General features: G+C 33.0%; 3 protein-coding genes and 1 pseudogene across 3 annotated transcripts; 2 read left to right on the top strand and 2 right to left on the bottom strand.

Moving 5' to 3' along the window:
- Nucleotides 1-3,048: 3,048 nt before the first annotated feature.
- On the bottom strand, nucleotides 3,049-4,608 carry LOC125835761 (late embryogenesis abundant protein D-113-like; the record flags this gene model as incomplete). The annotated part of the gene is made up of 3 exons (XM_049514854.1): nucleotides 4,522-4,608; nucleotides 3,593-3,681; nucleotides 3,049-3,163 (listed from the first exon to the last, which is right to left on the bottom strand). Coding segments are annotated over exons 1-3 (291 nt in total), but the record flags the coding sequence as incomplete, so codon positions are not given.
- A 1,461-nt stretch (nucleotides 4,609-6,069) lies between these two features.
- Nucleotides 6,070-8,198, bottom strand: LOC125835844 (pentatricopeptide repeat-containing protein At3g53360, mitochondrial-like). The gene has a single exon (XM_049514947.1). The coding sequence runs from the start codon at nucleotides 8,181-8,183 to the stop codon at nucleotides 6,075-6,077; it is 2,109 nt and encodes a 702-aa protein (XP_049370904.1). The 5' UTR covers nucleotides 8,184-8,198; the 3' UTR covers nucleotides 6,070-6,074.
- A 1,733-nt stretch (nucleotides 8,199-9,931) lies between these two features.
- Nucleotides 9,932-11,544, top strand: LOC125835760 (uncharacterized; annotated as a pseudogene).
- A 2,137-nt stretch (nucleotides 11,545-13,681) lies between these two features.
- On the top strand, nucleotides 13,682-14,783 carry LOC125835852 (peroxidase 5-like). The gene is made up of 2 exons (XM_049514955.1): nucleotides 13,682-13,924; nucleotides 14,019-14,783. The coding sequence occupies exons 1-2, from the start codon at nucleotides 13,682-13,684 to the stop codon at nucleotides 14,781-14,783; spliced, it is 1,008 nt and encodes a 335-aa protein (XP_049370912.1).
- The last annotated feature ends 1,997 nt before the right edge of the window (nucleotides 14,784-16,780 follow it).

The raw sequence follows: 16,780 nt of genomic DNA, 5'->3' as shown, positions 1-16,780 counted from the left end.
CACAAATTAAAAATACTCAAAATTATAGTTATATTACATAATATACTCTAGAACTTTCCGCCATAATTCCTCTTCACATACAATCATGTTTTATGTGCAAATTATGCCAGGCTTACGAGTACGAGGTACATTGATGACATCGTCACTTTGCTGAAGCTTCCTACAATAATTTGTATCTTGAAAAACTTATTTATTTATTGATATAATAGAGTTAATATAAGAAGCGTAATTAGTACTTATTACTTTTTTAATCGTATCTCAAATTTGATCAATGTAATGAATGAGTTCCTAAAAAGCAAAGTAATTACTACTACTTACTATTAATTTTCCAATGCCAAAAATAGTTAAATTATCATTTTATTCTTTGCTTCTTAAAGAGTATGCCTAATCGATTGGATAAGTAAAAATGGAGGGAAGGAGTATTTCTCAAATGGGTCTAGATCCACATTATTTGACTTTTGTAAAGACAAAAAAGGAAAAATAATTATGGATATAGGGTTGAGAGAAATGAAATTTTAAAAAGGAAAATAATTATGGGAACAAGTTAAAGAGTTGAAAATAAGTATCCATTCCTATTTAAGTGTGTTAGTTTGATTCAGAACGAAAAAAAAGCTGTAATTCACTACTCAAGTTCAATTTTCTCTACGAATTTTGGGTTTCAAGTTTACAAAAATGGATGACAAAAAGTTGAAGTGTGTGATCATCAAAAAGTTTAAGTTATGTTGTAAAGAAAGCACAAAACAATAACATATTAAGTATAATCCAAGGGTGAGGTACCTAGGGAGGATGAGGTGTACAAAGAGTAAAAGACTGTACCCATCCTTGAGAGGTAGAGAGGTGGTTTTTCCATAGACGACCCTCAGATGAAGAACATATTCTAAAGAAGAGCAAGAGTGAAAAACAATGATGAAAATAATGAAGAAAACGGTAAAACAACGTAGATAGCTAAAGTAAATGAAACAACATTAATAGTAAAATTGAAGGATAAGATAATACTAGAATAAAAATAATAATACTAGTAAGGAAATCGATAGATGTACTAGCCTCGAACCCGACTCTATCACAGGGAAGGGAAAAACACTCGACTACTCTGCTACCCACTAACCGATAATCCTCGTCCTTCATGCTCTTCTATCTATGATTAGATCCTCGATAAGGTAAAAATGTATGATGTCTTATCTAATCACCTCTCTTCAATATCTATTTATGTATTATGCTTAAAACCTATGTATTACATGTCTACTAACATTATTATTTGCATGCAAAATAAAGCTTGCGAAGGAAATTGTGTCAGCTGAGGAGAAAGCCCTTGGTCTCAAGTGATTCTTTCATCCTTAGGGACCGGTAATATTCTCTAGTTTCCTTTTTTGGGGTTTTAGTGTGTTTTCTATGTAGTACTCCACGTTTGTTTCGAGAAATTTATCGATCAATTCAGATTCCTTTTTTCTTACTCCTGATTTTTTTCTGATCGAATATATAGATCTTGTTTATGAATTAACGATAATATGCAAAAACTCTATTTACTTATGTCATTATATAAGTTTCTTTCTTTTTACGTATGACATTAATCCCACTCGCTTTGACACCATCCACTTGTTTGGAACTTAATTTGAAAGTCATATTTCTTATCAGTAAAAGATTAATTTAATTATTTTCCTTTTATGTTTTGTGAATATAAAGGGCTTCCAGATTCAAGATGGGGAATCAATATGCATGGAGAGTGAATCTGTTTTAATACTACAATTTCTGCTGGTAGAAAAACAATGTAAATTAAATAATGTTTCAACTTTATAGTGACCATACAGGTTCATACAATGTGTTTCGTATAAAACAATTATACTATCTTTATTTATTTATCTTGTTTCTATTTTACTACTATTGTCTTTTTTATGGTCGTTGATTTCTCAAATCATCACTTAAATTTATTAGGTCTCTCAGAAGATAATAACCTAGATAGTCGTTCATTCAATTAGAACATGCAAATGGTAATAATATGTATTTTCAAGAATATGATACTGACCTAAAAAATCAATTCTCCCGATCATAGGTAACAACCATTTAATCATGAGCAACTTTCGCATATAGAACACAAAATTTATATTTGTATGCTATAGCAAAGTTTGCAAAATTGCGCTCCATAGCAAACATATATATGTATAATTCGCTATACATATACAAAAAAAACAGTTGTATAATCTGCTTTGGTATACATATACAAAAAGATCAATTATATAAAGTGAGAGAGGCGAGTGAGTGAGCGAGATCTGGGAGAGTGGCGAGCGAGATCTGGGAACGAAAATATATGTATATATACAATTTTCACGCATTTTATACATTTGCGTTTTTGTATAAAGTGAGAGAGGCGAGTGAGAGAGCGAGATCTGGGAGAGGGGAGAGAGGGGAACGAAAATATATGTATATATACAATTTTCTCTCGCTTTATACAAACACAAACGCATTTTATACAATTTGCGTTTTTTGTATAAAGTGAGAGAGGCGAGATCTGGGAGAAAGGAGAGAGGGGAACGAAAATATATGTATATATACAATTTTCTCTCGCTTTATACAAAAAAAACAGTTGTATAATCTGCTTTGGTATACATATACAAAAAAATCAATTGTATAAAGTGAGAGAGGCGAGTGAGCGAGCGAGATCTAGGAGAGTGGCGAGCGAGATCTGGGAGAGGGGAGAGAGGGGAACGAAAATATATGTATATATACAATTTTCTCTCGCTTTATACAAACACAAACACACTTTATACACTTGCATTTGTATAAAAAACGAGAGAGGCGAGGGAGAGAACGAGAGTGGCGAGCGAGATTCACCAGGAGAGAGGTGAAATAGCAACAATTTGCTATGAGGTACAATTAAATCAAACTATATTTATAAAATTTAATTTGAATTAATAGTTTGCTATTAATACAATTTTCCCTTTAATCATTCATTCTTATTGTTATGCATGTTATATTATTAATGGTGCTAGTTATCATGAATCAGCAAGGAAAACTAGGATCTTGAGTTTTTACAGTTGGATGGTCGAAAAGTACCGGACCTCCACCTCCACCTCCACCTCCACCTCCAATCGTATCGTTAGTTGGATCATAAGCGGTTGTTGAGTATTCCGGCTCTCCGGTGGTGGTGTAGCCTTGTGCTCCACCATGCCTAAGAAAGAAAAAAAAAATATCAAATCCTTCATTTAAGTAGTTCATATATATAGTTCCAAGTTGAGACTATATTATTAATTCAATATTAATAGACTTATATCATTTTACGTGAACCTATTTGACCGGATATATGTAGTTATTATTTTAAAAAAAAAACCTTTTGAAACCTTTAGGTTTAGACATATTATAAGATTTGTGTAGCTCTGAGTCTCTTAAATTTATAATCTTAAACATATAGATTATTCTTTTTATAAGAACTAAAAAAAAACACAAATTAAATGGTAGAAGTACCCTATCAAAGAGTTATATATACCTATAGAATAAAAATTTATATAATCAGATCATTCGTAAATTTATTGTTACGGATAATACATATATCTTAAATTCGTAATTTTTATTTTTTATGTGTTTATGCATATATATATACCTAGCATTTGCATTTTGGTCCTTGGCCTCTTTCTTGTTCAATTCAGCAGCTGTTTTCTTGTCTATGTCCTTCGTTCTCATTCTCTCCACCTGTCAAAAATATGTTTAATACAAATTCGAGCTTGTAATTAATGATAAATTCAGTCATTGATATTTGTATCAGAATCATAAAGTTGAATACTTCACGAATAATTAAAACGTATAAATTTTTCTAAAATAAATATTATTTATAAATAAACAATATTTTATTATAACAGTCAACTTATATTATAAGCATATATACTACTCCCTCTGTCCCAATTTATGTGACACATTTCGAATTTCAAAATTTAAACAAGTTTATCTTTGACCATAAATTTTTCATATATCTTTTAAATATTTTAAATTATCAATTATTGGGACTTATAATACTTTTTATGTAGTTTACAAATATATAAATTTTATTTTAAAAAATTTGAAGATTTCATGAGCAAATTATCGATCAAACTTAAACTGTTTGACTCTTGAAAAGCGAAATATGTCACATAAATTGGAACAGAGGAAGTAATTAAGTAGATAGACACATTAATGTAGTCAATTGATAGTCTATAGCCTAGCTAAATCATACACTTTAATTTTGAGTATGAATATTATTTAGACACTTTAACTAATTGAAGTGCATCAGTTAAACACTCCAACTTATAAAATATGAATTAGACAATTTTTAAATTTCGCGTCACATCAACCTAGAATGTCCACGAAACACTATGGAAACATGTTAAAGTGTTTAGTTATTAGTTAAATTCAAAACAATGTATCTAGACGTGTACTCTTGATGTTGAAGTATTTATTTGCTAGTTGAGGTGAAAATCAAAATATCTAAAATATGCGTTTTATAGAATAAAATTTTGCAATTGACACTATTATAAAGATATTTGACGGTATATATACCTTTTCTTCAACGATGGCATTGGTCTTCTCCATGACAGACTTTGCTGAGGCAGCTGCATTAGCTGCTTTCTCCTTAGCTCTCTGCATATATTTTTTTTTCTACTATGATAAGCTTGTTTTAATTTGTTCTCTATTTATTTGCAAGATGTTATAAAAAGATAGAAATTTGTAGGGTTTTTATTGGGATTGAAGTGGAAAGAGATTGATTCAGAATTTAAATATTATAAATTGAAATATTAACGAATTTATATTTATTATCGACATTCTTTTAATATTTATTTTTTTATGTTAAATTTATATTTTATATTGAAAATATTAAATTCAGATAAATTTATCGGAAACAAGAAGTGTTGCCGCAAGTCGATAAGTGTAACGTTACGTGGTAAATGAGCAAGTTAGGATTGCTGACGGCTTGACACGTTTCAATAGTTAGTCACCCCATGTGTAGTTCATTTGTGAAGTTGGTCCCAAAAATATTTTGTCCTATTGATCTCTAACTTATTTTTATTCAAATATTTTTTTTGTTTTTCGTTCGATGTTCGAAGATTGTATTAGAGTTTCAACTAAAATTGGATTGCGCATTATAAGTCTTATTTGGAAGTGGTGCTCCAATATGTTTTTTTTGTACTCAAGGCTTAAATTTAAGATCGCTAATTAAGGGTGAAGTAGTTTCATCACTACACCACAAGACTATATTAGTAATTTTGATGAAAATTGAATGGGTTGAAATATAGCTTGTTTATTAATATAACATTTTTTTTGGTTTTCCATCACCGGACCTTACATTGGAGCTCTGACTAAATTCGAATCTCGACTACAAGGTCCATTCAGAGATAGCGCTCCCAATAGAATTTTCTCCATATGCTGAGCTCAAACTCAAAACCTCTAATTAAATAATTCATCTATTTGACACTCCTCTTTGTGTGCTTACTAGAAGTTCCAAATTCTTATCTTAACATAATGAACCAAATAAATCATAAGTTCCAAATAATTCAAGAATTATAATCCCTACATAATTTTGTGCCGCAAAATCAAGTGAACCCTCGAAAAAATGAGATCTCTTGTCATCTTATAATTTGAATAGAAGAAAAATGATCTTTTCAAATTTCTGTAAAAACGAAAGATTCTTTATGAAAAGACCATAAAACTAAAAAAAATAAATAAGTGCCCTACGAAATCATTTCTCCCCGATCCCTAGGGGGGATTACTGTGTTGGGGATGGTCAACTGGAGTAGGCCCAAGAATGGATATTTGTTGACATCTCAATAGTAACTAACTCCTAATAGCAACCTTGAGGTTGGGATCGATTATATGAATCCTCTTGTATGTATGAAGAGGATCTTCGTAGTTAGACGATCTCTATATTGCTAGTCAACCGTCTGTAATCCTCCTCCTCTATTCGGGCTTGGGATCGAGTTTGCTAGAGACAAATTGAAGTCATAAGGAGTACTTAACCTTGTTGAGTGTTGACCTCTCACATAATGAGGTTTCAGCACTGTCGATTCATTGTAGTCTGATAACGAGTTATCCAAGCACGGATGGATAACTCGTTATCAGCTAACTTGCTCCTCAAAATTCAGCGAAAACATGAGATCAGGGACATACCCTGAATCTAACAATTGGGCTGTCAATCCAGTCAAAACTTGCTGCAGATAACTTTCTTGAAGGGACATGATATTACATGCCGAGAATGTATACATTTTGTTCTGCAATTCAATCCAACTATGTCCAGTTTCCTTCTTTAACGACTTCGCCTTTATCAGTTTCCTAATCTTGGCTGTTTCATCCCACATCTGTAACTCCGCGTAAATATTAGATAATACAATGTAGGCTGAAGTATCATCAGGATCGATATCTAGAATCTTTTCAGCAGCATATTTCCCCAAGACAAAGTCTCTATTAGCTTTGCAACCAGACAAGAGACAACGCCACACTACCTTATCCGGTTCCCCTGAAAAGCTCTTTATGAAACGATAAGCTTCTTTTGTTTTTCCTTTGCGTGCGAATAGACTGACTACACAAGCCAAGTGATCTGTCCTTGGAATGATTCCGTGCACCTTAGTCATGCTAGTAAAATGGTGAAGTCCTTCGTCTAAAAGTCCAACGTGTCCACAGGCAGATAATACTCCAAGAAATGTAATGTCGTTAGGCTTAACCCCACTGCTCTGCATCATACCATAAATTTCTAAAGCTTCTTTCCCAAACCCATGCTGGGCGTATCCTACAACCATGGTGTTCCAAGATATCAAGTTTTTCGCGGGAAGGATGTCAAAAACTCTACGTGCATAACCAAGTCGTCCACATTTAGCATACATATCAACGAGGGCGCTGTCAACAACCACATTGGAATCAAATCTAGACTTTAGTACACGGCAATGGGTTTGCTTGCCCCATTCAATAGCTGGTAAATCTCCGCAAATGCCCAAAATGCTTGAGTATGTGTATAGGCTCGGTTCGAAACCCTCAAGCAACATTTCCCTGAGAAATTTCATAGCTTCTTCATACCGACCCGAGCTCACACATCCAGCAATTAGCGTATTCCAGCTAACAACATCATGTTCTTTCATTTCTTGGAAGAGCTTTAATGATTCCTCAAACAAGTCACTTTTGGAGTAAAAGTCCAACAAAGCATTGCATACGAAACTAAATGAGTTGAATCCCTGTTTTACAATCCGCGAATGAATCTGTTTCCCAACTCTAAGTTCTTTTACATCAGCAAAAGCTCCAATAACTGATGAAAATGTTCTCTCGCTTGGTTTCAACCCCGAGGAAAGCAACTTACAGAAAAGTTCAATGGCCTCTCTTCTACTCCCTAACTGCACACAACCTCCAATAATCGCAGTCCAAGCATGCAACTCCGGTCCATCTGCCTCATCAAAAGCTTGACGTGCCAATTCCAAACGACCACATTTAGCGTAAAAATTAATCAAACCAGTCACCACAAACTGATCCATCCCCAAACTAGACTTAACAATCAAACCATGAATTTGCATTCCAAGTTGCAAATTTTTTACCACAGCACAAGCACCCAAAACACTCCCACAGAAAAACTCATTCAATATCACCCCTCCCCTTAACGCCAACACGAACATGTTCAACCCTTCTTGATACTCCCCACAATGAAAATAACAAGAAATCAAAGAAGCCCAAGTAACAGAATTAGGTTCCAAAATTCCATCAAAAACAATCCTAGCTGATTTCAACAACCCACATTTCCCATAAAAATTAACCAAACAATTACTCACAAAACTATTTAAACTTTCCTCAGTTTTCAACATCCTCCCATGTAACTCCTTCCCTGTTCTTTCAGCACCTAAACTACTACAAGCTGATAAAGCAGCAACATAAGTATAACCATTTGGACCAAACCCATCTTCAAGATTCATTGATCTAAAGCAACCCAAAGCTTTTTCAGACATACCCAATTGAGAATATGTGGAAATCAATGTTGTCCAAGAAATGATGTTTCGTTCAGGCATTCTGTCGAACAGTTGTTGGGCATCATCAAGTTGATTGAGTTTTAAGTACATTGTGAGCAAGTGATTGTTTGTAAAAATGTCAGCTTTTTGGGACCCAAGTTTGAGTAGCTGAGCATGGAGTGACTTGCCATTGAAGAGGGACTTTGAGCTTGTGCATCCACGAAGGAGTTGAATGAAGGACATGAAAGAACAGAGTAATAGTAACTAAAGTGAAACCAAAAATAAGATTTTGATAAGTAATTTTTTGGCTAAGATAATTTCTTCAAAATTTGAGACTATATGATATAATTTTGTCAAATGGTGTTAGAATGATCAATATTGATTTTGTAAGTTATATATAATTACTTTTTTTAGTATTATGTTTTATTTTACAAGATAATACATAAAAAGTACCCTTTTAACTTGGTTTCATCGGACATGTATGTCTTTCAACTTTGCGTATGTACAAATAGACATTTAAGTTTGTATAAAATTGAATAAATAAACACACTCCTCCTATGTGACGTCATACATGACAATTTTATTTCTTACGTAACGTCTTACGTGTATTATGTCTAATAAAACGTGTGTGTCTACTTGTTCAATTTTATACGAGTTTAAATGTTTCTTTGTGCACATTCAAAATTGTAGGGCATAGGTATCAATTGAAATCAAGCTAAAGAACATATTGATGTATTATATCTTATTTTTACTATAATATATTTGAAAAAAATATATTTTCTTTTATGTAAATTTATAAGGGTCAAAGAGATCTTAATTGTCCCTCAAAATGTAATAATTTGTTAATTCACATACTATACTTTGAACTTAGACACAAATTTTCAATATCAATCGCGTACGTCTGAAGTTGTTCCCAAGAGGACCAAAATCTTGCAAAAAAAATAAATTAAAAAGCAAACACAAGCTAAATGGCGGTCCTAAGAACATGTGAATATGATAATTATTTGGCCCCAAGCTTATAATCAAAATTAGCCCATATTTTCATATCTTATCACATTTAGCTTATATTGTACATATTTAATTTAAAATATTTAGGGGAAACGAAATTAATTTGTTTATTTGTGATTATGATAGTTGAAAGGATTTAAGTAGTAAGTTCACTCCAAGATGAGTGCTCTCTTAATTTATTTTATTTTTCTTTCATTTTTTTTACTCTTAGAAACTGACGGAGAGTGATATCCATGTTTATTACCATGGATGAAGTGGAGTTTGGAAAATGTTTTCCTCAAATACGGGGATTACTTTACAAACCCTAGGTCGGCAGGCAGCAGTCATGGCTGCTACGGCCACTAGACGGCCTCCTTTTGAGGCTGTCCAGCCCGCCCCACCACCCCAAACCATCACATACACCACCCTTTTCAATTCCAATACTATAAATCCTAAACAATCTGCCCTAATTAACTCAAAAACAATTGTAAAAGCATTCGAAATAATTCATGAAGAACCTACTATCACGTTTTCAATGGAGGAAAGGCAAGACTTTGTGATCGAAGAGGGATTACATCAAGCAGTGGTGTTTAAATTATCCCATGGTGCGCCAGATTTGAAGGCATTAAGGTCAATTTTACCGAAACATCTTGGTACCAAGGGCAATTGTTCAATTGGCTTACTTGCTCCAAAGACAAATTTTGTTGAGGTTTGATCTATATGAAGATTATGTACTAGCTTTATCTCACTCAGTTAATTATCTTCTCTACAATGGAGAGGAGCACCAATGTAGGGCTTTTCCATGGTCCATTGGATATAACCCTAAGGAGGAAACAACGTTAGCTGTGGTTTGGATTTCTTTACCGAACTTATCTCCAAATTTGTTTGCAATGAAGTCTCTGTTGTCCATAGCATCATCAGTTGAGAAACCAATAGCTATAGATAAAGCTACTCAAATCAAGTCAAGACCTAGCACGGCTAGGGTCAAGGTTATACTTGATCTAATGGAAAAGCTTCCAAATCGTATAAGGTTGCAGTTTGTGGATGGAAAATCTGGTAAGTTGATCGAGGTTTTTCAAGAGATTATATATGATAATCTACCTTTGTATTGCAATTATTGTAAGCACCAAGGTCATGATGAAGATAGTTGTCGTTTGATTTCGAAAAGAAATCAAAATAACAAACAAATTGATGATACCATTGAAGGTGCTTTAAAAGGTACTACCAATAGTGAAAAGTATCAAGGCGATGCGAGAGAGATATTAAATAAAAAAAGAAAGACTGTAGATGTCGATCAAAGTAAAGCTACTCCTTTAGATCGACAATTGGTTGCTTCCACTTTCGAGCAAAATCGTGTAAACTCAATGGATGTTGATACAAGTAATATTGGTGTTCAAACAACTACCGAAAACAAAGGTGATTGCAATAACCAACAGGCTGCTACTAATGAGGTGCAATCAAAAGAAGTTGGGCTGAATTTGATGTCTAATGCAACTTAAAACGCAGGGGGTACACCAAGAGTTGGGGTTGATATGCCGCGAGTTGATTCAGGGCAAAAATTAATGGATTCAGGACAAAAAATAATGGATACATCTGATGTTGAAGATGCTGAAAATTCTGGGCAGCATGTTTTGCAAGTTGAAAACGAGAATCCAACTAAAAACTAGACACTGGTTGCACACAAAAAATCAATTAGTAGTCGGAGCCTTTCCCCTACTAGTCAAAATAATTCTCCATGTAATGAAAAGGGTCCGACTAGAAATTTTCATGACAGTGAGAAGAGGCAAGATACTAGTAATGCCTCAAGAGACCTATTATGTTCGAATAACTTTGATGCTTTATTGAAGACTACTGGAAAGCAAGTAAGGTTAACAGAGAATGACCACGATTTGATCCAAGAAAAATAAGTCTCACCACCTGCTTTAAATAGAAAATTAAGTCCAGAAGCTCCTGTATTTGTGCCTAAATGTGTGCTTGCAAGGAAGAATGAGTCAAGTGCCTTAGTGTCAAATACAATTGATTTGGGTGAGGATTCTCTTGATGGGGTGGATTTGGGTGAGGGTTCTCTTGATGAAAATGAGGAAGACAATATGTTGGACATTTGCTTTGATAGAGTGGCTAGGGAAGGGGATATATCACCTAGGCAACAAAGAAGTGGAGCAACAAAAGCAAAAAGAAGACATATGGAAGGCAACATAGTTGGGACGGTAAAATGACTGAGGAGTTTGTTCCAAGGCACCTATCGATGCGACAGGCAAAGCAAAACCATTTGACAGTATCAATAGGTTCAACTAGATCCAATAAAATCCATAAAGAAGGTATGAATCATCAAGTGTTGTTAGATAGGTTTGAAGAAGAAGACAAGAGAAAAATACTTCGAAGTTACTTTTGATAGGCAATTAATCTTTTTTAATTCATGCTTTAGTAATAGAAAGTTTGAGGCTGGTAACTCACCTTTCTTCTTGATTGACATATTTTTACATTATTTAAGCATCCTCATTTGTAATATCACCATGGAGTGTATTACAAACTCTGTAATGATCAGAAAATACTTAGTTCTCTCTAGCTCTTATTTTCTTCATGCTTGTTAGGTAGCAGAAGTAAGGTATTTCATTAAGATTAGTAAGGTAAGACCTAGCCCCCCTTGCTTGTACTTGTCCCTATTGATATTTTTATGTTTAATAAAAGACCGCTAGACATTGTCTAGTGATAAATTTGTTTTTTTTTTAAAAAAAATGTTTATTATCATGTATTTAAACATTGTTGAATGAATTAAAGTAAAAAAATTCACTAAATATGTTGTTGAATTAAAGTGAAAGAGTTTAAAAATTGACGGAGAGTGATATTCATGTTTATTATCATGTATTTAAATATTGTTGAATAATTAAAGTGAAAAGTTTCACTAAATATATTGTTATTGTTGAATTAAAGTAAAAGAGTTTAAAATATCGTTGTTGGCATATTTAAAAGTTTGAATACTCACAAATAAATTTTGAGACTTATTGAATCTTTTTACAAATTGATGATTGACTTTCATTGGAATGTTATTTTGATATTGTGGTTTAAATTTAAAGTCATTGAAAGAAGATTTGAGCTATTTACCAATGTTTTTGTCCTATTTTTGTTGATCGAAGAAGTTTATAGGATAAAACTCAATTTTTGTATAATTTTATCCCCCCTCCCCACCCACCCCTAATTTTGGGGATAGTTATTATGCTACTGTCAAATCCTTGTAGTCTTATATTTAAAAGTGAATTCAAAATTTGAAATTAATAAAATATATATAATAATTTTAAAACATTAATGAAGAATAGTAATTTCTATGTTATGGTTGAGCACTCTTAAAATAGTATAAGATGATGCAATTTGCAACATATACTTAATTTGATCTACTTGGTACTTTTTCTACTTTAGAAGTATAAAATATATGCAACTTGTAAGCATAATTTTTCCTTGAATTTTTATTTTTATTTAATAAATCCAAATTTCACAAAACACCAAGGTATTATTTGGTTCATGGATTAAATTATTTCAGAATTATATCCTGAAACTAATTTATCTCATTTGGGAGGTGCGATAAAACAATTCCAAGTTGGATGGAATATTCAAGATTAGATTTATACTATATTTCGTTAACGATATAAATTTAATTCAAATTTAATATTGAGATATCCATCTTATCCCGCGTACTAAACGGCCCACTAACAAACGAAAGAGGAAAGTCAAACTCTTATTTACAAATTAAGAATGCTATCACATTGAGTTGGTACACATATTGGGTAGCAACTAATCAAGTGGAACTTGTTTTTTCATGAACACTAGATTTAAAACCAGAAAATTTTACCATTTCAATTTTATTAATTTTACTGAACATGAAGTTTATGCACAATACTAGTAATAATTCTCCATCTCAGTTTACGTGGCGGTGTTTGACTAGACATATAATTTAAGAAAGAAAGAATTTTGAAACTAGTGATCTACTTAAAATGCCATGATGAGATTTTTGTGTGTTTAAAAGGATATGACAAGTTTTAACGAAGCGCAAGAGGTTCATCTGAACCACATTCATTAAAAAATTATATGGTATATAATAAAAAGTCAAAATTATTTTATATGTATATAGTAAATGTTGAATATCATCATTGGCTTCTTCATGTACTTATTTCATTAAAATGCGTTCCGTCGGTGATTAAGAATAAAATGAAAGATCTGAAGTTTAATTAATTTCAAATATTAAAAGATGTCATTCTCAGGGTCGGCTCATGTTTTTATAAAGAGTTCAAAATATGAAGAAGTAAACACACGATGAAGCTGAAGATAGACTTCAACATCTACTATATACATGAAAAATATAATTTTAACTATGTGTAAATAGTATACTTTTCTGCCGAAGAGGTTCATGCTCTACTTGACTTCGCCCTTCGTCATTCTTTTTGGAATTGACTAATATGCAATAGTGCTAACATAAAATGAAACAGTAGTAGTAGAAATGGTAACAAATATTGTCAACCTTTATACTCATGAAGACATAGTAAGGTAGTAGCTGTGGAATTCATCAAAGGTCAGATGATTAGTTCAAGAATACTTCAACATTAGTGTATTTTGTAATATACATGCAATCATGTTATGTTTTTGTAACATAAGAATGGTTCCTTCAATTAATTTCTCAAACTATAAATACTCCAATATGTTCATAAGTTATATCCATCACTTGAGGAAAAGCATAGTGTCTTTTGAGTCTCAAAAAATTAAAAATGGATTCCAAAGGCATCAATCTTTCAGCTCTTGCACTTTTTGCTTGCTTGATTTTATCATTTTCGTCGTCTATTCTTGCCTATCGAACACCATATTGGCCATCGATTAAAGTAGGTTACTATAGATATACTTGCCCCTATGCCGAACACATTGTTCAAAATGTTGTAAACAGAGCTGTCTCTCTTAATCCAGGCATTGCTGCTGGCCTTATCAGGTTACATTTCCACGATTGCTTTGTCAGGGTACGTACTAATAATTTAATGCTAATATTTTTATTTTGTTCAAATGATGATTAGATTTTCTTATAACGGTTAACGTGTCCTGTACTTTAATTAGGGGTGTGATGCATCTGTGTTATTGGATGGACCAAACTCCGAGAAGGAAGGTATTCCCAACAAGAACAGTTTACGAGGTTTTGAGGTGATTGATGCTGCAAAAGCTGCACTTGAGGCTGCTTGCCCTGGAACTGTCTCGTGTGCAGACATTGTTGCCTTTGCTGCTCGGGACAGTTCCTACAAAGTTGGGAGAATATACTATGATGTCCAAGCAGGACGTCGTGATGGTCGTGTTTCTATTGACTCTGAAACATTGACTAATCTTCCTTCTCCTTTCGTCAATGCCACGGAACTCATCAAGAGTTTTGCAAGGAAAGGTATGTCGGTTGATGAAATGGTGACCCTTTCTGGTGCGCATTCCATTGGTATTGCACATTGCGGTGTTTTTGCTAGCCGTTTGTACCCTCAAAACAATCAACAAAATCTTCCAATTGATCCTGAATATGCGGACTTCTTGAAGTCCATTTGTCCACCAGAAGCACTTACAAATGGAACTGGAGCTGCTAATCCCGCGAACCTTGATGCCCTGACACCAAACAGATTGGATAACAGATATTACTTGGCTTTAAAGAGTCAAAAGGGACTTATGATTTCAGATCAGGCATTGATGGCAAACCCGACAACTTCTAGATTGGTGAACTATAATGCTAGATTTGGTTCCCTTTGGTCAAGGAAGTTTGCAGCAGCAATGATTCACATGGGTACTTTGGATGTCCTCACAGGTCGAAACGGAGAGATCAGGAGGAACTGTCATTTCGTCAACTAACATCTCTATCATTTGCCTCATTATTTCAAATTCTCCATCCTATTCAAGATGCAAGGATGGTTCAATGCGTGTTCAATTGTTATTGATTTTTTCTTTTCATTGTTTGTTCAATTTAATTGTATTTCATTTTCCCCCAATGTTTGTCCAATTGATTGGAATTTTTTTCCTTATATTTGTATAAGTGATTGACTTGATGGCCTCTTTTTCTTCTATTATTGAATCTGATATGGAGCAGCATGTGTAACAATTGATATTCTATTGTTATTAATATGACACCAGATGACAAATGGGAACAAGAGATCTTCTATGGCCAAAATTATTTATGGGAAACTACTTAGCTCTCACATTGGAAGTAATCAAGCAAAAAGGGTCTTTTGTCTCTCTCAAGAAGACCACAAGCTTTCAAGAACTGCAAGGGACCTGATAGAGTTATCAAGTGCGTCTTTACTTGTTGATTGTGAGTTTGTGTCTTGCGTGTTTCATCTTGTTTGTGATTGAAGGCTATATTAACTAGACTTAGTTGATATAGTACGTAATAGAGCTATTGCTTTGGCTCAATCCTGTAATAGAGTTGTTACAGGTTGTAGGATTAGGAGTTTAATCCTTATGTGATTATTGGAATTTGTTATCACTTGTTGCTTAAAGATAGTGAAGAACAGTTAGAAATCTTGTGGAACAGATCATGATTTTCCTCCCTTGAGCAAAGAGGTTTCCACATAAAAATCCTTCTTGTTTTTATTTTGTATTCTAGTCTTTACTGCATTAAATTGTGACAAGGACCTGGTCCTATATGGTGTGTGGTGGACTCGTATAAGTTATTAGGGTTTACTGCCGCTATATATTATATTTAGTCACAATAATATAATATGGGTATTAATAACCAACACACTATATTAATGTAGTTAAAGACTTTAGCGACTCTGAATGCAATAACATTACCTTAATTGCCACTAAATGTTTTTGCGGCAATATTTTAAAAGGAAAATTTGTTGTCACTAAAAGTCTCTTTTGCTAGAGTGAAGCTGCCTCTATTGGAATTCAGTCATCTTCATCCTGTCTCTATTTTTCAGTCATATCAAGACTAAACATACAGGCGCTTTTAGTTGCCATTTTAATTCCCGAGCCAGCGTAATCACTTATTTTCCTGAAAACGATCAATTCTTTTGAATCTCTATACGTGCAATTCCCTCGATGCTAGAGGACGTTCTCATATTCTTTTGTACATGATTCTTGATACAATCTCATTTTTCCAAACAACACCCTTAATTTCAGATTGGTTCTTCTTAAGATATGGTTGTTTATATGTTATGGTTGAGCACTCTAGAAATAGTATAGAAGACAATGATTGAGAAAACCTACATACTATATATAGCTTATTAAATTAAATATAAAATCTACTTGCTAGTTTTTCTTCTAATATTGACATATATATATTTAACTAACAAGAATCTTTTCTTTATTAAATCTTAAAAAATGCAAAGATTCAAGATTATTCTATTTTATTACACAACTTGTTATAGAATAGGAATATTGGAGTTAGTAGACTAAGTTTCAGAAATACTAGTACTAACAAGATATATATAAGTATATGAAAGTCATATATACTGGCAACCAACTAATGAATTAAACAAGCATATTAATAATTATGCAGTCAAATGTCTCTTTATTTAAATTTACGAGACACTTTTATTTTTGATCCGTTTCAGAAAGAATGTCATATTTCTAAATCTAAAAACAATTTACTTTACATTAGCAATTTTATGCTTAATGAGAAACGTTTATTATAATCACACAAATGTTTTAACATACTTAAGACCACAAATTTCGAAAGTCTCTTCATTTCTAATTTCTTAAACTCTGTAGCTATTCAAATAAAGTATTGTTTTCATGGGTGACAATTGACATAAGAGGGTAGTTGTGGAGTTCTCAAAGGTCAGACAAGCTCAATAATACTTTAAACAGTTGAAATAATACAAGCTAGCACGTTTTGTAATTAT

The sequence above is a fragment of the Solanum verrucosum genome, unplaced genomic scaffold, assembly GCF_900185275.1.
Source record: "Solanum verrucosum unplaced genomic scaffold, falcon-dt-bn FXZP01000128.1, whole genome shotgun sequence".
Taxonomy (NCBI): Eukaryota; Viridiplantae; Streptophyta; class Magnoliopsida; order Solanales; family Solanaceae; genus Solanum; species Solanum verrucosum.
This window is presented reverse-complemented; position numbering and strand designations above follow the sequence as displayed.